The sequence below is a fragment of the Lathamus discolor genome, chromosome 4 (assembly GCF_037157495.1).
Source record: "Lathamus discolor isolate bLatDis1 chromosome 4, bLatDis1.hap1, whole genome shotgun sequence".
Taxonomy (NCBI): Eukaryota; Metazoa; Chordata; class Aves; order Psittaciformes; family Psittacidae; genus Lathamus; species Lathamus discolor.
The window spans coordinates 106677489-106701497 of record NC_088887.1 but is presented as its reverse complement, the minus strand read 5'-3'; the positions used below and the strand labels follow the sequence as shown (position 1 = coordinate 106701497).

The 24009-nt window shown below is 41.3% G+C and overlaps 1 protein-coding gene across 2 annotated transcripts in view; it reads right to left on the bottom strand.

Annotated features, from left to right (window-relative positions):
- FLT3 (fms related receptor tyrosine kinase 3) overlaps positions 1-24009 on the bottom strand; it is a 40924-nt gene that overhangs the window by 2991 nt on the left and 13924 nt on the right. The window contains exons 4-22 of one of the 2 annotated variants that reach the window (XM_065678470.1): positions 23173-23288; positions 20797-20914; positions 18923-19059; positions 18265-18404; positions 18031-18184; positions 14207-14372; positions 10622-10728; positions 8989-9100; positions 6641-6819; positions 5926-6038; positions 5688-5820; positions 5499-5603; positions 3846-3956; positions 2959-3112; positions 2479-2606; positions 1966-2090; positions 1503-1625; positions 749-860; positions 566-665 (exon numbers count right to left, since the gene is read on the bottom strand). In XM_065678470.1, coding sequence (XP_065534542.1) covers positions 566-665; positions 749-860; positions 1503-1625; positions 1966-2090; positions 2479-2606; positions 2959-3112; positions 3846-3956; positions 5499-5603; positions 5688-5820; positions 5926-6038; positions 6641-6819; positions 8989-9100; positions 10622-10728; positions 14207-14372; positions 18031-18184; positions 18265-18404; positions 18923-19059; positions 20797-20914; positions 23173-23288 — 2433 coding nt within the window. Of the gene's footprint in view, positions 1-565; positions 666-748; positions 861-1502; positions 1626-1965; positions 2091-2478; positions 2607-2958; positions 3113-3845; positions 3957-5498; positions 5604-5687; positions 5821-5925; positions 6039-6640; positions 6820-8988; positions 9101-10621; positions 10729-14206; positions 14373-18030; positions 18185-18264; positions 18405-18922; positions 19060-20796; positions 20915-23172; positions 23289-24009 lie in introns of those variants that run through there. The other variant, XM_065678471.1, reaches the window with a different exon arrangement.

The window sequence follows — 24009 nt, the reverse complement described above, 5'->3', positions numbered from 1 at the left end:
TCAGGCAACCCAAAGTTCTTCCCTTTCCTTCAAGCTCTGGGTCTTGTGGCTCCCCATCACCTTCTCTTCTATTGCTCCCTGTGGTCCACCTCTAGGTAGAGTTCATTCAGGCACAGAGGCACAGGCTAAAAACCATGTGCTGAAAGCACAGGAAGAGCTCCCACCAACTCTTCCTTAGCAGGGTTTTTCCTTTAAGAAGATCCCTGTCCTCCTGGAACTGAATCAAACATGCTAAAGCTCAATTAAGAAAAAAAAAAGAAGGAAGTTTAGAAAAAATCACCAAAGATTCAGTCAATATCCAAAATGCATTTGGTATAACATAACTTTGCAAAAAGAAAAGAAGTCTGTGACCTGAGAATGAGAAGTTCCCTGTGAAAGGAAGGCCATGTAACCTTTTGTGGTGATCACTTCTGCGTCAGGACAAAACCTGCAGGATCAAGCAGCCAGAGGCAGAGGAAGATCTCACCCTTCGCAACTTTTCCTGAACAAGGTACGGTGTACGTGCAAACAGTGGTTTAATAAATATAAAATCCCATGCTGTCCATCACTCAGGAAATACACTTACATGTCTTTTGTAGCATAATACGGTTGGTCCATTTTAAATCCACTTTGTATTAATTTGTAGAAGTTTGTATCAACTGGAATCCCAGGGTAGGGATTTACACCTGCGGAGAACATCAGAGAATGTATGTTAATTCAGAAGCTGCCAAAACCAAGTGCTGCTTTTCTGTTGTGTTACAGAACATACCCAAAGAGAATATTTCCCATAGTAATATTCCGTAAGACCAGACATCACTCTTCATTGTGTATGTCCTGTCGAATAAGCTTTCAGGAGCCATCCATTTAACTGGCAAACGAGCCTGTACAGACAGGGGGAAAGGAGGCCAGGTCATGCTGTGACGCAGGCTTTCTTGATGACTCACTGTAGTTTCCACTGCTTGAGTAGGATCAGTTCATGTCTGCTATGTGAAAAGCTGGACCTGTTTCTGTAGCCCCTTTGAATTTCCCTTATAGAGAAAAAGAGGCACTTCTATGAAGCCGGTTCATCTCATCCATTTTAGATGACTATTTCAGGAAGATATGGGCTCAACCTTGGAAGAGCCTTCTTCCCTCCTCTGACTTCCAGAGTGAGTAGCGCAGATGAAGATACCCACACAGTACTTCTTCCTATAGCCAGATGATCTGGTGTACCCCCCCACATGCTGTTGTCACTGTATTATTATTGTGTGCAACAGTAAACAATTCCCACCACTTCCATCAATGGATTTTCACCGTGCTTCAGAAAGCATGTGGGTACCATTCCATTTACAGTACTAGCTTGATCATATTAATAATAAGCTGAGAATCTGCATTTGCCAAGAGCAGGAAAACATGAGATTTCTGCACTCTCTGTACAGCTACCCATAAAGCTAACATGGAATTTGAAAATGAAGGGCTTAACTTTCTTGGTTCCTTGTGATTTTTACAATGGTATGAAAACGAAAGAGCACGCAGGAACTTACATTGCCCCTGACAATGTAGTTGGAGTCATTCATTATGTCTCTGGCAAGGCCAAAGTCACATATTTTCAACACTTTTCCATGGGTCACTAGTACATTTCGGGCAGCGAGGTCTCTGTGAATGCACTTAGAAGAAAAAAGGAAGGTTAGCACTGCAGCATTTGGTATCAGAAAAAGATAATTCCCTTGTCTCAGAGAGAGTTCCCTGAACGGGTGCCTCAATCCACTTAAACAGTTTGGAGAATGAGCAAGCTGGGCAGTCCCTGTTTGTCCTGGCAGGGGCAGAAGTGTGCAGTGTAGCCACTTCTTACTCAGGGTCATGTCTAAAGCTGCAATCCAGTCTTTGCTGTAAAGCCAGGGAAGGAGGCACAGTTCCAACCTGCCACTGAGTGGCTCTGTTCTTCAGTCTGACTGACCTATTTTTGCTTCCTTTTCTCTCTAAACAATTTGCTACCCTTCATCATACCGATTTGGACTCAAGAAACTCCATTCCTTTGGCAACTTGATAAGAGAAGCAAAGAAGGTCTTCAAAGGTGAGCACATTAAAGTCCTCCTCTTCATCCATCTGTCTGCTTTCACGTCTAATTTCATCTGTAAAAAATAACCAGAAGTATGAGTTTTCCATGGGCTTCCTTACTATCTGGTTCATTCCATTGATTGCCATGAGGATTTTCACATGCTCCTACCAAGGACAGCCTCTCAAAGAGCATCAATCTTTTGCATCCTTTGTTCAGGTACAAAGTAAAGGAAAGAATATTTTCATGCAAATACTATGCATGAGTATTTGCGTGAAAAATACTCAGAAACATAAACCTCTCATCTTAAGTGTTGTTGAATCCTTCTCCAGCAAAATTCCTGCTAGAAGAGAACGGAGGCATATGATAGAAAAGGGCCTCCTGTGTCACTGAATCTTGTCTTGTTAGAGCAATAATATAATAAATACAATAATAACAGAATTACTAGAGATAGAAGCAATTACCTTGCTCAAAAGCCAGCACAATCCCATTTGGTCCAGATGCCACATTTATGTTTCGACTTTGTGTGACTTCAAATTCATCTTCTCTCCATAGAGCTGCATTCATACTATACTTGAGGTGAGTTCCCTTCCTGGAGTGGATGACACATTTTCAAAGGTTACACACAGTGTATCACATAATCTTCTGCACACAAACTATTTTTGCAGTAAAAAAGCATGATCAGTTATTGGCATTAAAAATCTGGGCACAGACATGAGTCTTCTCAAAAGGGGAAAGAGAATAAGATATTACTTGTCTTTTGCAGTCCACTGTGAAGAACATCATAGGGAGAATAAAATCTCAGTTCCTCCCTAAGGCACTGCTTATTGAAGTATGTGAAGACAAAGAATTCCGTGATTTCAGCAACTTACAGCACAGCTGAGAATGCAGCTTAAAAGGAGACAGTAGTTTCTAAAGCATTAAACTGCTGCTGAATGCTTTACCTGGAATTTTGGTTCAAATGAATATTGTGGTAAAAGCTGAAGTTGTGCTGTTTAAAAACATATGCCAATGTCCGATGAAACTCTTCTCTCTTGCTCCTTAAGTAGTTCAGAAGGTCACCATAGCAACAGTATTCAAATATCAAGTAGATTGGTCCTGAAATAGTTGGAGATGTAAATGCCTCCTGCTATCTATGGAACTCTCCTCATTAAAGCCCTAATGATGCCACATCTTCTCTCAGAACTAATCAGTATTAAGCATCCCACGCATCTTCCTTCCCCAGTTGTACCTATTTTCATTATTCACTTCTCTCCTTCCTCTGGGTGTCACCCCCATCTCTGCTCTTTTTCAGTTCTTTTCTTTCCTGTCTATTTCGCAGCCATTTTCCCCTTTCTTTCTCCAACTTCACTTTTTGGGGAGCCAAACCATTTAAAAAAAAAACAAATTAAAATTTGTTATGTGAACATAACCATGTGGACACAAAAGTACCTTACACCAGATAAGATTTTCCTTTTCACTTAATAAACTAACCCACATCGGTGCCATCACCACTGTAACATGAAAACCTCTTCTACAGGAGGGTTGTTGTATCACTTCATGAAAGTTCAATGAGAAAGCACTCATTTCTGTACACGTGCATGGCCTTAACTTTGCTTTCAGCTCATTTTCATTTTGTTTTGGATCAGCAAAGAAAAGCAAAATTGGTTGGGCAAAGACAGGATTTGGGATGAAGAGAGAAACAGCAGCCTGAGAAACAGCAGGCGATAAAGTATGTCTTGGATGTTTTCAATACTGCTTTCAATGATCAGTTTTTGATACTATTTTTCTGTTCAGGAGTCCTTGTTATTCCGGAGGTTTTAACTGGTACCTTTCTACAATTGCAAGTTACCTGACACAGTACAAGCTCCTAGCAGGTTCACAATATTTTCATGGCTTCCAATGTGAGTCATCATTTTCAGCTCAGACATTAGAGCATCTTTTTCTGAAGCATCAGGTTTTTCTGTAAACGCAATAACAAAGATTTGGAAATCTCCAGCAAAGAGATAAAAATGTAAATGGTTGCGATGCTTTGTCACAGGCAAGTCTTCATTTCAAGTTCATTGGACTGACAGTACACTTGGGAACATCCTAAAAAATTGTTGTACAGTATGAAAAGATTTAGCCAAAGGTGGAAACTACATGTGTGTGAGAGTGGGTCGTTTGAATGTTTGGGAAAGCAGTCATAAAATGTCAGTATTTGTGATTCTTGGGCTGACAAGGAATAACAGCAATTATTAAGGTGTTCACAAGCACAGAGAAAATGCCAGTCAACCCTGTTGGTAAATGTCTTAACAGCCATATGGCATGCAACCAGTTGCAATCCAATAGCTAGGGAAAACTGTATTTTGGTAATAGCTTTAGGCTTGTTTTTCAGCAAGCATTTGGTCTTCATGATCTCAGTGAACTTGGGATGTGAACCGAAATGATCAAGTTGAACTTCCTAAGGACAGCCACAAAGGAGTGGACCAAGGAAGCATGAAGCTGCTACACCTGTGCAATAGGGGATGAAGAGCTGAATGGCAGTTCTGGCAGGAAGGGGCTGTGTGTGCATACTGGTGAGTAGGGTCCTGGTGGAGCTACCAATGCATCAATGGGTGGATGAGGTGGCTGTTGGTCTCTTTTATCAAGTAGCAAGTGATAGGATGAGAGTAACACCCTCATGTTGCACCAGAGAAAGTTTAGACTGGGTATTAGGAAAAATTTCTTTATTGAAAGGGTTGTCAAGCACTGGAAAAGGCTGCACAGGGAAGAGGCTGAGTCACCATCCCTGGAGGTATACAAAAGATGTATAGATGTGGCACTGAGGGACACGGTTTAGTGATGGACTTGGCAGTGTTAGGTTAATGGTTGGACTCAGTGATCTTTAAGGTCTTTTCCAACCTATCCAACCAATGTAGTACTTGGGACCTGGCGAGGCAGCCCTCCTCCTCTGCTTGCTGCCAGGGAGGTTCTCTCCTGAGCACTGCTTTTGTGAGGGGTCAAGACAGTTTGGAGAGAGGCCAGAGCTAAGCAGCAGGGAGTATTAGAGATTTCATAAGCCTGACCCATAAGGAGAGATGGAAAGAAATTGCTTTGCCATCAGGAAGAAAAGACTACGGGAAGATGTGCCGGAAGTTTTGCAAACAAGCTACCTTAGGCACAGGAGGCGAAGGGAGTACAACAGCTAGACAGCACTACAGGGCAAAGGGATCATACACTAAAGTCCACAGAGTCACCAATGTGACCAGCAGGCTAGTCTGCACTATGAATTTGCATTCATTCTCTTTAGAGCAGAGCAGTTCCTTCCTTCCACACACAATGCAGACCTCTGCTGTGTAGGACATGCTACAGGAAGAAGGCACTTCAGCAATACCTTTCCAAACTGAAACAGGACTTTGAAATGAAGTATTTGTGAGGTATAACTGGTAGAAGTTTGTATATAAAGGGATTTCCAGCACCACTTCTTCTTTGGAGCTGCTAGAATACATCATTGCTTGTAATAGGCACCCAGAATTTATCATACCTTTTAGCATTTTGACTGCAACCTGGACTGAATCTCCTGCATTGCTAATTCCATAAGCTGTTGCATTTACTACTTTCCCAAAAGCCCCAGAACCAAGGACCTGTCCTGAAAGACACAATATGCCAATATTATTCACAGTTGGTACAGCACAGGCTACCAGCACTGGGGTTTGCCTTATGGACTGCTCACCGAACTCCAGATTTTCCCTGGGAAATTCCCATTTGAGATCATACTCAAATTCTCTGAAGTCGATGTAGATATACTCGTTATCCGATGGACCTATGACGTGAATCATTTGCAACTGGCTTTCGTATCTGAGTTGCTTTGGAAGAGAAAAAAAAAACAACAGTGCAATAAGTCTTAGAGAAGGAGAAACAGCCTGGTAGGAACAACAAAAGAAGGGGCAGGTATTCATATTTGCTTTTACCTTTTTGTATTTATGAAAAATTAGTATAAACAAGAAAGCAATCAATAGGAGGAAAAATCCAACAGAGACGTAGAAGGCAGTACTGTCCGGGGGAGGAGAAACAGCTCCTGCAACTTTAAGAGATACGTATTACTACTCACTGAATCAGAGCTTTGCGTGTACAGCTAAAGGTACAAGGAGAACCCGCAGTTTAAGGTCTTTTCCCCAGTACTCACTCCTGCTTCCCACACTGGGACTGACTCCTGAGTGTCTCTGTTGGCTCAGTCATGCTCTTGCTTAGGTGTGCAATGACCCCCATGGGGTGAGGAGAGCTCCCATGGGCATTTCTGGCAGCACCATGGTGACCTCCAGGAGAGGAACAAGGGCCAACACCTTCCAACTACCAAAGTGGCTTCAGCTCTTCCCAAAGCTGATGCCTTCACACTTCAGTTAGGGATTACTAAGATGAAACAAAACAGCAGACCCTGACATTGCCATGGCTCTATTCAGCACTTCATATTTGTGTGAAATTTCTGCTCATTTTAATGAGGGAGGCCCCCACTTTGGCACCAGAGAAAAGAGATCCACTGTTTTCCACAGTGTATACAAACAGCACTTGTGTTGTACTTGCAATGCTATGGCATGGTCAGCCATTTAGCCAGGCATAAAATACCAAAAGATCTATAATGACAGCTTTAATTGAGAAAACCTGTGCTAAAACGCTGTTTTATGGTACCTGACAGGTTAATGAAATGCTTTTCACAGGCTGAACCAGCAGAATTGTTTGCACAGCACTCCACAGAGAAAGTTGTTGCTGTCTCCTTTACATCTAAAGTACTGCTTGAAATCCATGACCCCAGGGATCTCCTCTCAGGTAACAAGCTGTGAATCCCCTCAGTGATTTCTTCCGTACAGCTGAAAAAGAAAGCAGACCAGTTCTGATTTTTGGCTCATGATGGCATTTTCTGGGGTAGAAGGCGGATGTTTCAAAACATGTCTTGTGTGATATGTCTATGCTAGGAGGGATAGAGGGAGGGATAGACAGGATTGGTTTTTATTTGTCACTGTTAGAGTGAGGCTTCAGATCACTTGCCAGTCCCATTTTTTTGTGGTGGACATGATGGGGTCTGCAGGGGTTGAACTGGGCTTCCTATCTCCTACACTGGGCTTACTCTCAGTCCCACCACTGCCCTGGCAGCGGACCTACACCGCTTAACCACTGGGATCTCCAGAGTTTCACAGCTGACACAATCCACCTCTCACAACTATTCCCACTGATTTCACCGTTACAGCAAACACTCAAACCATGGAGCAGCTCCAAACAAGCCCCTACTAAAACAAAAAATACAGAATGAACCTGTAGTAAAGTTCTAACTCCTTTCCCTGCAGGTGTGTGATTTAGAATCTTAGAATCATAGAAGAGTTAGGGTTGGAAAGGACCTTAAGATCATCCAATTCCAACTCCCCTGCCATGGGCAGGGACACCTCAAACTAAACCATCCCACCCAAGGCTTCGTCCAACCTGGCCTTGAACACCGCCAGGGATGGAGTATTCACAACTATAGGATTTCAAGGAGAAGTTTCTCTCACTGATAGTGGAGAGCATCTACCCTATATTAATGACTTATTTAGGACCTGATACATAGAAAGAGGGAACATTATATTCAAGGGAAAGTAAGCCTCCACAGAGATTATTTTCTTTATTATTTTATTTTTCTATCATTCATCAGCTTACTAATTTATTGTCGCACAAATAAATGAAGAGGTAAGTAAATAAAATTAATTCAGCTCTACACAAAGCACTAACTTCTATATGTGGAAGTTCCCAAGAAATGTCACGGCATTTTCTTTCCAGAAAGCTGATTTAAGGACTATTTTAAAATCACTAGCTGGATGTTTTCTTTCCTCTTCCATTTCTGCACAATCAGTGTTAGGAAGCCTTTTCAGAGCTATGGATAAGAAAATCATTTAGATATTTTGCTTTTAATATCTGCTTAAAATACTTAGAGCTTTATCCACAGTCTTCCAAAAGAGAGTTTGACTTAGTACTTTTCTGCAGCACGGGAATATTCTTTTTTTGAATACCTAAATAAAACCTGCAGGGTTTATAAAACAGCTCAAAGCTGTTTTAACATCCTTTGAAATTTTAGGGCCTGACTGATTGCCCCAGATAAATAGAGGAAATAGAAACACTCTCACTGAGTGTCACGGTTTAACCCCAGCCAGTAAGGAAGCCCCACAGAGCTGCTCACTCACTCCCCACCATGGGATGGAGGAGAGAATTAGAAGAGTAAAAGTGAGAAAACTCGTGGGCTGAGATAAAGACAGTTTAACAGGTAAAGCAAAAGCCATCACTCCAAACCTCCCCCTTCCTCCTTCTTCCCCAGGTATACATGCTGAGCATGACATCATATGGTCTGGGCTATCCCTTTGGTCAGCTGGGATCAGCTGTCCTGGCTGTGTCCTCTCCCAACTTCTTGCACACCCCTAGCTCCCTTGCTGTTGGGGTGGTGTGAGGAGCAGCAAAGGCCTTGGCTCTGTGTAAGCACTGCTCAGCAGCTACTGAAACAACCCTGAGTTATCAGCACTGTTTCCAGCACAAATCTGAAACACAGCCCCACACCAGCTACTTTGGAGAGAATTCTACCCAAGCCAAAATCAGTACACTGACTTTACTGGCTTTGGTAACAGGTCACTGTAACAGCTGTATTAATCAAAGCTTACCTAATTAATCAAGCCTGTATTAACCAATGCATTCCCTGAATACCTATACCTTTGACAGGCCAAGAGGAAAACTCAGATTGGACTTTGTAACAGCCTGACTGTTATAAACTCTGTGGGGTTTATTTCACCGTAAAGAGCCTGAGATACACACTTTTATAGACTTCATTTCACGACAATAAAAAAAAAAAAGGAAAACTTTCTTTAGTTTTGGTGATGTCCTGGAGCGTGCCACCGTGGCCCCTTGCACAAATGGTTGAAGGTTCTTTTTACACATGTTTTCTTACAGGCCAGTCTTCATTTAACCAAGGATAGATCGGATATGGTATTTGCAATGAATAAAAAAGAGGGAAATGTATTTACTTGGGTGAGTTCAGCTCGGGACAGTTCCTCCAAACCCAGGATGAGGCAGGGTAACTGTCAGCGATGCAGGAGATCTGCTTGAACAGCCACTGCATCTTTATTTCGGGCTTTCCTGCAACAATATAATAGAATAATAGAATGGTTTGTGTTGGAAAAGACCATTTAGTTGCATTCCCCTGCCATGGGCAGGGACAACAAAATATAACAGAAGATAATTTCTGTCAGCAGTTCAGTGACCAAAAGCTTGGCATTTATGGGGCAATGTCACTCTGCCAAGACCAAGGTCTGCTTCTGTGTTTTCAAACTAACCCACCCACACGTCACTGTGAGAGCTGGGTACAGCCATCAGTCTTCCTACAGCTCCCTGCCTCGGCTCTGCAGGATGGCAGTGTGGGCAAGGCAAGAGGAGCAGCTGCTTCTCTGTACAGGCACAGTCAGACCAAAACAGTGGCAGAGCCAAAATTAGAACCTTGACTTCTGCTTTTCTGACTCAGAGCAAGCAGTCAGCCCTAGGACCCCCCTGACACCCCAGGTCTGGGGGTCCAGCTTATGCAAAATGTGCATAGAGGATCCCTGTATAAATAATATGTAGTAAATAATGTTTCCTGACCTGACCTAGAGCAAGGGTGAGAGGGTGCCGCAGTTGTGTGGCAGAACTGAGGTAACTGAGAGCATTGGGCAAGACTCTGCGTGTGTGTGACTCAAGGACAGGGATGTATGAAGCACTGTATCCCTAATGCGTGTTTTACACACCAAAGGGTCTCCTGACTAACTACATTAACTCACAAGTGCCATTAGGAAAAAAATGGCATGAACATGCCATAGAAAGCTAACACCTAATGATGGTGTTTCCTCTCACTGTGTATCTCACGTGGTCTCTACGCAGGCTTCTTCAGCCCGGAGAAGAGAAGGCTCTGGGAAGACCTTATGACAGTCTTCCAGCACCTAAAGGGGTCTAGGAGAAACCTGGAGAGAGAATTTTTACAGTGGCATGTAGTGACAGGATAAGGGGGATGGCTTTAAACTGAGAGAGGGGAGACATTAGGATTAGACATTGCGAAAAGATTCTTCACTAAGTTGGCTCTGAGGCACTAGCACAGGGTGGCCAGAGAAGCTGTGGCTGCCCCGTTCCTGGCAGTGCTAAGGCCAGGTTGGATGGGGCTTTGACCCTAACTGTTCTATGATTCTGTGATATTCCGGCTCTGTAGAGTTAGACTAAAATACTCCATATTTTACTGAGCTCCCAGACTTTGTGGTTTTCTGAAGAAGCATTATTCTTCCCAGGGTATGACTCATTTCTCATATTCTGTCATCTCTGTTTACAGCAAACTAAAGGGAAGACAAAAAAATTAATAACTTCCTCCTCCTTCTTCTGTTTTCCATCCCTGACCAACACAAGAAACATGACACACAGGCAGCCAGCATCGTTCTCTGACCCAGAGCCTGGATTTCAGTAGTGTAGTGCAGAGTGAAGAGAATCGTGGTTTTGCCTTGTGCTCCTCCATTGTCAACAATAAACCTAGGTAAACGAAATGGGGAATACTAAGGGAAAATAAACATCTCAGCTTCATTTATATCAGTGTCAAAATCCCAGACTTTGCCAAATCTTCACAGGGATTATTTTCTCACTTACTTCTCACGTACAGAGTGAATTTTTTTGTCACGACTGTATCATCATTTTCAGCATAAAATACATATACTCCAGACTGGTGCTGATGGTTGCAGAACTTTGATGAAATGCTGTGGAGTAAAGAAAAGGAGGGAAAAGGACAAACAATTGACTTGAAAAAGATTTCAGATGTAGCAGGACTCATACATATGCTTGAAACAATCCAACATCTTCTAATGAGGAACCCAGATGAAATTATTTTTGCTTAGACGATATAAATCCCAGAATGTAACAGTCTTGATGAGGGGATATTTGTTTCCTGCAGTATTGATTTAATTTTACAATTTTCTTCATAGTTCCTGGAGTACACGTGGACTGTCAGGATGTGATTTTATTACCAATCCTTTGGAAGACAACATATATAATTCATAGTGTCAGAATGATTTACATTAGAAAAGAACCTAAAGAACATTGAGTCCAACCATAAACCTAACACTGTCGAAGTCAAGATGATGACTGTAAAATTTAAATGGCAGCTATTGCAGTCCATCAACATTAAAAGGCACTTCAGAAAATCTCTCTTAGATGGGGGAGATGGGGGCAGATTTTGGGGGCAGATGTTTTGTCTGGCTGCTCAAAGATAACTGGTTAGGAAGCCTCCAGCTAAATTTCTGTGGTAAAGGCAAACAGAATATGAGGTGGTTTGAAGTAGAAATTAAAACCAGACAGCCTATACCAGTAATTTGTGAAGGAAGGAATGCAGAGAAATAAACCCAGGGCATTTCTCATTAAGCAAGATACATACGAAGGAATTAAGTATCACCTTGCAATTCTAAGCCAATTTTGCAATTCTAAACCAGGAAAACTCACGTGGAAGCCACTGGCAATTTTGCCTTTTGACTAAGGCAGTAACTCCATACAGTCACTGACTTTTGAAGGTCTTCCTCTGAAATGGCCTTAAAGATGTCCCTGAACTCAGGGTTTTTTTTAAAATCAGACCCCTTTTAAGCTACCTCAAAATGGATACTGAAGGCAGAAGAAAGCACAAATCATCTGTTGCTTTTGAAATCCTAGGTATGAAGAATTAAATCTTGATAAAGTAATGAGAAAGTAACTTAAAGCATGTCTTTGATAACTGAAAACATAAGGGGATGTGAGAGAAATATCAGAAACTTAGCAGAGGTCGCTCTGTGTATGATGTGCTCTTAGGAGGGAAGTGAGAATCAGCAGTGTGCTAAAGCAGAGAGTCAACAGAAGAAATAGAAAATGGAAATTCTGAAGGGATGTCTGGAAACATGTAGGGCAGTGACAGAAGAGATGAATCCTTGGACTTGAAATTAGAAACTAAAGAAGCGGACAGAGTTAATTAATAAACGTAATATGATCTATAATCAGGAGGAACAATTTGATAAGGAAATGGCAAAAATCAAAAATGCAGAAAAACAGGAAATGAAAAAGGATATGAAAGGAGTAAAGTAGAAGTGTCGGGAGACAGGATTACACAGAAGCTAATTAAAATGTGCAAAGTTAGATTCACAATACATGAAGATATATGATGACCTTTATTTGTTTTGTTTCAAGAAACATTCTGCTTTAAAATCACAATGAAATCTGCAATGCTGCAGCTGCAGGCAGTATTTCCTGACCTCCCTACCCCTTGCTGCTTCAAACTGAATGAAATATCTACTTCTACTTCTTTTCTTCAGGGGAGACATGTCTATCCAATGATAGTATTCAACCAAAACTGAATAGCTGTGGGGAATGTTTGTACAGAAGAATGTACTTGTCAGATGAAATAATCACCAAATTAATGGATTTTCCCCACAATTATATTTTTCCATAAGATAAATTGGATGACAAAGAAACAAGCACAAAGTACAATTACCTAAAATGAGCCTAAAAGAAAGTATGTAATCAACAGCATGGTCAGATGGATGGCTAAGTTACCTGTTTGAAGCAATCTCCAGGCCAAGCTCCAGTGATACTTGGGGCCATGAGCTGCCCATGGCCATGGATGGTGCAGGATTGGCCTGGAATGCAGTTCTCGGGGAGATGGGCTGTATTTTCCCTGTCAGCAGGTGGTGATCAGCACTCAACAACTGTTGGTGCTGTGCTACAATGGCTATCTGATGTGACTCATAGATCCCAGGCCACCAGCAGCTGCACCTTACCCATTAATGAGAGTTACCTAAGCTATTTCTGGAGTTCTCAAAATTGTTATTGTTGGCACAGCCTGTAGCACCTTCTTCTTATCTGGATTGAATTTACACCAGCTGTCAATCATCCAAGCAAAACTGGCCCCTGTTCTTATGAGTGGTGAGAAGAGAGCAATACCAGCTGCAAAGCAAATCAACTAGACATCATCAGCTGGAGGGAGGTGCCTATTGGACAAGGATGAGCAAATGCTCATGGCTGTCCCCTGAGACCTCATTTCCAAAATCGGTCATGACCACAAAGAACAGATCTGCCTAGCCCATGTCAGGCACTGCAGATTAGTCACCAACACACACCCATAGCGATCAAAGTTTGCTAACAGCCCTCGCTTTATCAGCAGGGACAGAGTTCCTGTGACCATTGCCAGGAGATGACAGTTTACTAATCTGAAATGAGCTGTCTCAGAACCTCATGAAGATCTGACTCCAATGCACCTTCTAATGCAGATGGAAGGCCAGTCTGTTGCAAAGATGACTTGACAAGCTAGTGGATAAAATTGAGTGCATCAAAATACTAAGGAAAGAAATGATAAAAATAGTAATCATGGCTGTAGCACAGTTTCATGCAGATGCTAATAGAGGTTTTAAGAATATGAGAAAAAAAATCTATGCAGCAACATTAATTCCTGCCTAGGCCCTACCTGGTTTTAAAGTGAAAACTTTAAAGAGCAGCTTAGCTTTATTTTCATTGAGGTGAATAAGAGTTGTTACCTTGAAAGCCATGGGACTACTTTGAAAGAGTCTCTGAAGGAAATTAGATAATGTTATCAAGAAATTAGAAAGCCTAGGGAATGGAGAAAACATTAGCCTTAAGCAGGATTCATGCCAAAACTTCATTGTAGGAAATAACAGAAAAGGTAGATAACTAACAGGTTTATTCAAAACATGTTTTGCAGCAGTGGAAGAATACATGACCTAGGTAACAAGCAGAACGGTATGTTTCTGTGGCATAGTCAAACAGATCTAACAGTGGCCTGGGAAACTACGTGGCCTTAGACTTGATTTAAGCGGCCTGAAAGACACTGGGAACATCATCAAGAACAGGATGACAAAAGGGGAACATGTAGAACTTGTGATCCAGTATGAAAACTGCAACAGATCTGTAACTGAGAAACTATGTTAGAGAGAAAGGGAATAGCAAAATGCAGATAAACAAAAGGCTACGTGCTTAGGTTACTGAACGGTTTATTATAACATGGAGAATAACTTGATTCTAGAAGTTGTTTACATGAGCTGCTGTTGAAAACCAAAATCATGTTTGAGTGTCCTTTGTTAACACAGCTTCACCACCACATTTTCAAAACAGAAAAAGAGTACAAAACATGGACAGCAAGCAGTCCAAATGAGATGTAAAGACAAGACATTATTATATCAAACTACCAAAATATTCAAGTACCTGCGTCCATCCACGCCGTAACTTTGTTTACATGGGAATGTTTTTTGGGAAGACAGCCACATGCATCTAACTGATGGATATGCTGTAAAGTTAACTTCAAAGCAAAACGCTTCCTCACCAATTTCAAATTCTTCTTTAGAGTTGGTTATATTTATAAATCCCTTTTCTGAAAAAAAAAAATTAAAATAAAATGTTACGTTACAAAGGCTGAACTGCTTAATGAAGGAATTTTGCCCTCTGTATGTTTTTCATTTTGGCAATCACAAGCAAAAAACCCACCATGTTATATCACAAAAGGCATCCTGCTAATCAAAATAAGATATTACTTCAAAATAATACTGAGATGATGTCCCTGTGCTCAGTTGCAGACAAATGATCTCAGCCTGCTGAAGTTGCATGTTCGGTCAAACCAGAGTCCTTCCAAAGTGGCCCGATTCCTCCATCATCCACCCTACAGAGCCACAGGACCACCACTGCCATTATGTATTTGGTTTGGTTTAGATGTGTTCCAGGTGCTAACAGCTGCATTTCCTGGCTTTCCTTTATCAGGAGACAAAACCAGGTGGCACTATTAGCATAATCAGATGTTGATAGAAGTTGTTTCTCCTTCACTGAAATAAGCTGAAGATTTTGCTAATGAGTCTTGTAGCTGCTCCTTTATTTCTCCATCTCAGACATATTTGATGTAAGACAACAGCAACACGAAAATGTGTTTTGAAGGTGTGTGTGAACTGTAAGCTTCTGGCACTTGCCCTGCTAGGGTGGGATTACTTTCACCTAATGGAGCTGTATGAAGTTCAGTAACCCACCTAAGCTACTTATTTTGACCTCTGATAAACTCAGTGGAATGAGAGAGGCATGTCCAGATATTTCCCATCCTAAAATGATAAGAAGATGATAAAATATCTGAAAATATCTGTTTCTTGACACTGACTGCTGAAGGAACCGAAGTCATTGCTGGGGCTAGATGTCTCATGACATGAAATGAATCCCACCCAAACAACAGCAGACACATGTGGGAGGAGGCTGTCCTAAAGGCATCAGTGGGGCCAGGATCAGCTCTGTAAAAATCAGGGAATCATATACACTGGAAGAGATGTCTGGAGATGTCTAGTCCAGACCCTGCTCAGAGCAAGTCCAACTAGGTGAGATTGCTCAGAGCCACATCCAGCTGAGCTTGGTATTTCCAAGGAAGTAGGTTTTACAATCTCTTGGAAACTTGTACCAGTGTTTAAGCAGCCATATAGTGAAAAACTGCACTGTAGAGATATTGCTGGACTGTTTTTTTCTTTTTGAGTGTTTTTCTTCTGGTTGAAACCTTATATCCTGCTTGGCATGTTTTATCCCTATCTTACTGGCTTACAAAATACTATCTATCTGGAAACTCCCAGAACACCACAAAAAAAAAAAAAAAAAATCAGTATTTTAAAACAAGAAGCAAATCCTTCCATGATTGTTCTCCTATTTCTTTTTTTTTTTTTTTTTTTTGCTTATTGGTTTTATAAATTGGACCTTCATGTTTTGAATGATGTTTTGGACTTTGTCCTTCTAGGCAGAATGTCATCTCTGTGTGTACTGTCAACAACAAAACCAGTCAGGAGTCAAGGCTTTCTCCAGAGTGTGCACAAGGACCTTGGAGCAGGATATGCCCTTTCTCTGGGAAACAAGTTAAGAAAAAGTAGTTTCTTTCTTGAAAGAGAAAGAAAATAGCACATTATTGCTTGGCTGACTTTTCCTTTTTGGCAGATTCAAGTGTCTTTCTGCCAGAGAACCAGTGAACGTGACTACTGAGTAATGACAGAGAGGTGAGATGAAATTCTTGAGACTGGAAACAAAGCTTTTAAGTCTCTGTATTTATTGTATTTGTTTATTTGTGGCTTTAAGCCTAATGTGTTGTGAAATAGCTTGCATATTCCTGAATCAAGATTGCATAGGGCTAAAAATTCTTTGTTTAACACTGGTGTAAATAGAGCATAAGAACTGCAGAAACAAAGAGCCTTGCAGCTGCTGTTGTTGGTGTGACCTCTGTTGTGCTTTAAAGTGGCTTAACCACCCTGCCTGACCTGACCAGCTACATAAGATGGGATAAGTTGGTTAAGTATCAATTAACAAAAAGCAAAACCAGAGCTGTGTGGATGCAAGGCACTACTAGAAATTAGAAGACCACTCACCGATGTAGTTAATGTTAGCCAAACCCCCCAGGCCGTGCAGTGTGTGTCAACCGAATCAGTTTTCTTGTGGTTAAGTTACGTCATGACCATTCCCAGTGTAACTGTAGGTGCTGACTCGTGAACTGTGATGGTTGAAGGTAGGATCATTTCAGAAACTGTCACCCTGTGCCACGGACAACCAAGTGAAATCTGTACCTATACCACTGATAAAATTGAAGCTGGGATGATAGCATAAATTCACACCAACAATGGTTGACATTAGTACATTAGGCTAAGGGTTGGGGTGGTTCAGAAGTACATGACGTACCTGCATAACCTTGGAGAGAGAAGCATGCGTGTTAGCCAGGTGACAACATCCCCCACTTTAATCCACCATGTAAGTAAATAAATAGATTTTCTCATCAGCAAAGCCAATAAGCCCTCAGTTTTGTTGGCATAAAGGATCTTAAGGAGGGTACAGACAATCACTGCAGCTTGGCATAATCCAGTTAAAATATACCCTACTCTGAAATCCTTCCATGGATAGTGACCAAAATATCAGCTATTACTGTGACACATACTCGGACCTAATAGTTTATTGATCCAAGAAGCCGCTGTTTCTGAACTGGGCATCAGCACTGAGAAAATAGAGGATCATGCTCTACCTCTACACTACCCTCTCACTCCTGCCTTCCTGTTTACTAGGAAGACGTGTAGAAAAAATGCCCAGGTATTGTATTCAGTTATTGTAAATGATGAGTGAACATCCTGCTCAGTGGGAGGCAGAAACTGAAAAGAGGGTATTGCACTGGGAAAGTAATTTCTGAAGAGACTGTGGCAAGTATTCTCACTTTCTATCATTCTTAGCCTACGTGTTGTAAACTCTGAGAGCTACTACATCTCAGGTGAAACGCATGGTGAGTGCTTCAGAGAACCTTGCTCTCAGGGCTCCAGACTCCATCTCCAGGCACAAGTCAGAAATCTACTTCCAGTTCTATTCCAGCAGTACAGCTTTCCTTTCTATACCTTGTTTCCAGACTTACGACTCTTTGTACATTATTTCCATCTGAATAACCAAGTTTGCAGTTGAGGGTATTTTGCACTAACTTCAATTACCCTGGCTTTTAAATCAACATATTGCTTAAGTAGAATGACATCTCCTTTGGTATGCTTTTGATTTTTTAAATTTTCAGGCCTTGTATAGCTTGGTCTTAAGAGGATGGTTTCCTTCAGCGCCTGGAAAGCAGGAGACATGCAGAACAACCAATAATGTTGGAGTAGTCTCTCGAGTTTCAGGTTTTCCTTCAGATCTATCAGTGCTTGTTCTGGGTTTTGAGTGAGACAGCCCACCACCAAGAATCTTATATCTGTTTGATTCCTTCCTCTCAGACCTATGTCAGGCATGGTACATCTTTCGTATTTAACTTCCAAAAGGACTATCTTTTAATGGGAATTATTTGAATAACAATATAATGCAAAGGTTGATTATCTTCATGTACCAGAATAGCTCAGTTCAAGTTAATGTCTTGGCTCCCCTACACTGTCAGTAAGTCAGACTCTTCTTAGAAATGGAGCTATAAACATATGCTGCCTACCTCAAGCAAACAATTGCCACACAGAAAACAGAAAAATAACCAACTGAGAGACAAAATTAACACCAGGGGTTGGAATTACCTAAAACTGTAACCAAAGCAGTTTGATTTGGATGAGCAGTAGAAGAACAGGTATAATGTCCACTATCACTTCTTCCTGCCGCTGAAGCAAACACATACAGGATTCGAATTGCCGAGTAATCAGTTTGATATTCTAATCCTTCAATCTGGCGATCCTAGTTTTCAACAGAGATTTCCATTTAATCAGTTGATAGTGCCCAATATTACCTCTCCTGCAAATGCCCTGCCTTCTTACCTGCTCAACTTCTTTGTTTTCTAAAGATAATTTTATTCCAAATTTGTAATTATGGTGAACAGCTCTGCACCTGATCAGCAATGGTTCTCCGACTCTAAGAAGTAATTCAGGTAAAGGTGCTACTTGTCTTTCATTTAAATCTGCAAAATCAAAACATAGTCACTGAAAGAACCGTCACTTTGCCTGGAAAAATACTCTGTTAGTTCAACAGTTTTGACATAATTTACAAGATACCTAGAGGGCACGGTTCAGCATAGAGCTTAGCTCGGGTCAGGTTTACTTAAAAGAACCAGACTAATAAAAATGAATTTATAGATCAATTTATAATTATTTATAAATGTATATATTTGAGAACACTTTGAAGAGTGTTTCCATGCCCCGTAGTCCTAAAAACAGGAAGAAAAAGTTAACAGATATTTAGCAAACGTAGGGCCAGACATTTTTTACAGAGACTACAACTAGCTGTTAGAATTAGGGTTTAAACATGTAACAGAACAATCATATTCATTGTTAGATTTGTTCCAGTGATTCTACAAACATATAACATTATACAAACAAGTAGTTTAGTTTAGCAAAGAAATTATACCCAGGTGAGTAGTGCAACTAACTTCAGTAGCAGGATCCAGCTTGCATGTAAGTGAACTTAGAGGGAAGTTACCTATTGTAAAGAGGCCAGTGCATTCTCTGCCCAGGTCATTAGCTGCACAGCACCATATATAAGTTTGAAATAATTCATATTGTATCTTCTGTATGCCATCTATTTCCCCAGTTTCTTCATGCATTTTATCAGGGCAACTGCAATTACAAGCACAATTATTCATTGACTCATTTGGTTAACTTCAAGCAAATAAATCTGATAAATTTCCAAGCCACGAATTTCCAAGCCATGCATTTCCAAGCAAACAATAGTGGGAAAACTGGATCTTACATAGCTGAATAAAAAAGGAACTAGGAAAGGTGAAGATAAGAAAAGAAAATGTCACAGCCTAGGCAGAAATATGAGCTGAAATAACCTGAATATGCTCAAACTGGCTCTTAGACAGGTAATGCTGTGACTAAAATCTGGACAAGAGTGAAATCATAGAGGCTGAGCTTTCACACCGCATCTCTGAATTCCTGTGGTGGGAGCTGCTGCAAATCCAGCAGCCCTTATGAGACCCAGATCTCAAAGAAATCCCAAAGACTTCAACAATCTGCAAGGAAAGGCATTATTCCTGCTATTAATACAATCAACTTTATATACTAATAGAATGGGGGGAAAATAATTTAGCTCAGAAAACTAGGGTCTCTTCTAACATCTTCCCAGCTCTAATACTTCATGTGAAGTCCCCATGACTGGAAAAAGGGAAACATTGCACGTATTTCGGAAAAAGGGAAACATTGCACATATTTTTAAGAAGGGTAGACAGAAGGACCCTAGGAACTGACCTGTTAGCTTCACCTCTGTATCTGGGAATATCATGGATCAGATCCTCCTAGAAGCTGTGCTAGGGTGGACATGGAGGACAGAGAAGTGATTTGAGACAGCCAGCATGGCTTCATAAAGGACAACTCTTGGCTGACCAACATGGTGATCTTCCATGATGGAGTAACTACATCATTGGACAAGAGAAGAGCTACTGATCTCATCTATCTGTATTTCTGTAAGGCCTTTAACACAGACTTCCCCAACATCCTTTTCTCTAAATTGGAGAGATATGAATTTGATGGGTGGACTGTTTGGTGGATGAGGAATTGGTTGGATGATCACATCCAGAGGGTAGTGGCCAAGGGCTCAATATCCAGATGAAGATCTGTGACAAATGATGTCCCTCAGGGGTCTGTATTGGGACCAGTACTGTTTAATATCTTGATCAGTGACATAGACTCTGCACACCCTCAGCAAGTTTGCAGATGACACCAAGCTGAGTGGTGTGGTTGACATGCCTGAGGGATGGGATGTGGTTGACATGTCTGGCTCAAAAACTTGGCCTGTGTGAACTTCTTGAGGTTCAACAAGGCAGAGTGCAAGGTTCTGCACCTGGGTTGAGGCAACCCCCAGTATCAATAACAGGCTGGGGGATGAAGGGTCTGAGAGTATCCCTGAGGAGAAGGACTTGGGGGTACTGGTGGATGAAAGATTGGACGTGAGCCAGGTTCAGTGCGCTTGCCACCCAGAAAGCCAATTGTATCTTGGGCTGCATCAAAAGCAGCTTGATCAGCAGGTCGACGGAGGTGATCCTGCCCCTCTACTCTGCCCTTGTGAGACCACAGTTGCAGTACTATGCTCAGCTCTGGGGCCCCAACATAAGAAGGGCATGGGCCTGTAGGAGTGAGTCCAGAGGAGTTGCAGCACTCCCGAGAGTGGATCATGCAGGGACAGGCTTTCAATCAAGCTGGCAGAATCTGTCTCCAAAGATCCTGACCCCAAAGCTCTTTTTCAGTTATCTCCCCAGCTCCCTACGCACAGTAAGGAGTACAAAGCCTTCCCCTTCTTCAGAAGTTGGTGAACTCAGTCTAGAGATTCAACATGCGTATAAACATACACCATACCTCTTTTCAGGTGTTTTGCAAAATATCCACTCCACATAGGGCTGGGGGTAGCTCTCAGATATGCATTCAATTGCATCTGATCCTTCCCTTTTCCTAAAATAGGGTTTGCCTGGTCTCTCTGTTAAGAAATAATGCAAATGTTTAAGAATACTGAAAGCATTTTGAAACAGTGTTTTGCTTATTTCGTAGTGCATGAAGTTACAGAGATGCAATTTGTTTCAGGAGGTTTTGACACTGAGTGAATAGAAAATGATTCTGCCTTAGGGATATTGTGGGTTGGTCTCATGAGATTTTCAGCCTCGATTGCTAAATCACAGCTTCCCTCATATCAAAGCCTGCACCAAAGGATATTCCTGAGACTGAGACTGAAAGTTGTGAATTTGCTGTGGTTGCTATTCATTTCACTGGGCAGGAGCACAGATACCTTTCGAAATAACATACCAATCCCATGGCCTTTGGTGGAGTATCTGTTGAGACTAGAAAGTCTCTTCACAAAAAGGGATCCTTGCATACTATTTGGTCAGATCAGATACACCATGGAAAAACAACGGGTGATAATGACTTCTGATAACCAGCAGACTTCTCTAACCTGTATTTGTAACCTGGGGGAAAAGGTTCCTAGATAACTCCCAGTTCCCTCAATCCATCAGGTGCAGACTTGGACTAAGCACATAAATTTAATGTAACTGCTAAAGATTTGATTCAGAGCACCAACTCTGGCTTTAGGTCATTTTAAAATGAAATTAGAGCTTCCACACAGAAGAGGGACATCTTCTTTAGTCATTCTCCCGTCACCTGCAAGGTGACATGCTAACCTAGTTGGTCCTATGATTCTAAGGTGAAACTAATACTTCTGAATTTTCGATTTCTTTCTTCATTTATGTCTTATAAGCTGGGCCTAAAAGGGTTTTAATTTTTTTTCTACCTGTAGAGATTACATCTCAGTTGAAGGATTCCCATCTAGACTAGAGGGTTTTATGAGAGATGAAATTATGATTAAGATTCACAGGAGCAGGAAGAATGCAATCCAAGCAATTGATATGGAAAAGATCTTTATCAAGACTGTTTCAAGCCACTATTGCTTGCACACGCAATATCAGTTTTTACCTCTAAAGCCTAATTGGTACAGTAGAGAAGATAATGTTTAATTGAAGATTTGATAACCCATCCCCTCAATGAAGCTGTTAAAATTATGATTGAGACATGCAATAGGCCTTCAAATAAAACAAGGAGAGAGTGGAGATGACACTTCTGACACCTGAGAGAGAAAAAAAGTCAAACAGAGGAAATGCTTTAAAAACAAATAAAGAGGGAATAAAAAAGGCGGATTCGACACAATTTATTAAAAACAGGACAGGTAACGATGCTATTAAACCTTTCTCTAGAAGGCTTTGCCAGTCTTTTAGCTGTTTGGATGGATGTTTTCCTTGCCTTTCTTTGAAATTTCTTTTGCATTTTTTAATTTAAAATTTGGCCCTGTCCAGACAAAATTATATAGAATTTGTCTTCTGTTAAAAAAACCCAGAACATGTCAGTGTGGGTCTTTTATCTTTCAATCTACGTCCTTGGACACCCCTACTAAGAAACAGAAGTTTGAACTTTGTTGCAGCAGTTGCCTTTGCATCAGAGATGTCCCTTGTGTTATTCTTGAGAAAATTCAATCAAATCTGCTCCCACTGTTAGCCTCTCAAAAAGTCACACCTCACGGGTGCGCTGTCATGAACATTTAACAGCAGCTAAAATCTCAGCTTCTCAGGTACCCTTGTGCTGAGCAGCTGCAGTACTGATGGGTTTTACCTGAAGACTCAATAAACAAGTAAAGGCTGGCACTGAGAAGAGGGACCTTGTCTTTCCCCTTCCCTCAGTGGTGACTCTTGCTGCCCATGGAATTGTGAAAGGAGAAGCTGTGAGAGAAGTGCATGGACCTAGAGGCAGGCCCAGGAGGAGAAGTGGCGGTGATTTTGTAGCACCAGAGACCAGAATATAAAAGGGATTTCCTGACCTGGTCCAGGTAATAGCCCAGCTGACAACACTGAGAATAAACAGGGTAAGATGCAAGCAAAGAAATCTAGCCCATGAGCTTTGAGACCATGCAAAATACACCCTCAATTTATCCCTTTTGGCATAGAGGGAATTTCTCATAGGGGAGAAGAGATGCTATGCATTTCCATCTTTATTTGTTCAGTTGCGAGGTTTATTGACTGTCATGCAGGCTGCAGTTTTGATTTCAGCCTCTGAAGACAAATCCAAGACCTATGGAAGTCTAGGAAGATGCTTGAAATGCAGCATCCGAGAGCTTCATTGCTTTGACTGAACTGGAGTCTCTCCCCTTAAACCTATTGATGGAGAAAGCCCTTTTGTCTCAGATATACTTACTTCGGATGAGAACAGGCACAACTACTGTGTAATTGCCAGTTTCACTTATGACTGAGAAGGTGTATTTTCCAGCTTGTGCTTCTTTTATTTGGGAAAATGCCAAAGACATAACATACCTGTAAAACAGAAAGTAAAGCTGTATTTGTCATCTAGAAGGTAATATGCAGCACACAGAATAAAATGTTAGTTCCTCAGTCTTGCAAAAAGGCTTCATAAATACTAGCCTTCATTATTTACATAAACCCCTTCAACCTGAAGTGTTTTTATCATGTATCTTTGTACAGAAGCAGCACATAGGAATTTAAACCCACAGGTACCACATGATTAATGCTGAGGTTTGAGAAGGATGGACTTCCCGAGCTTAGGACAGCTGGGAGGTCCAAAGGCAAATGCTTAACCTACAGTCCCATCCTCCATGTTTTACAGGGGGAGACAACAATCAAGCCTCAGGTTCCGGACCAGGTTTTGGCTGTGAGAATTAGAATGTTGCCCCTGCTGTTGTTCTTGATCTGCAGTGTCATCCTACCAAGTCACATAATTCTTCATGCCTCAGTTTCTTTGATTATAAAATCACAATTTTGCCTCACATGAGCACTCCAAAGCTCAAATTGATCAGTGTCAGAAAGTCCCTGGAGATCCCTCTGCATGATGCTATACAAATTCACAGAACAAGCTCATTCCAAACTATTCATATATGTATGAGTCTAAATCAGAATCAGTAATGTGCTGCCAGCTGACAACAATGAAGTAAGATTAAAAGGTTTAAAAAGATAATGCATAACATGAAATTAAATGCAAGCACAGTCACAGAAAATATTCCATTTGCATCCTAAAAGA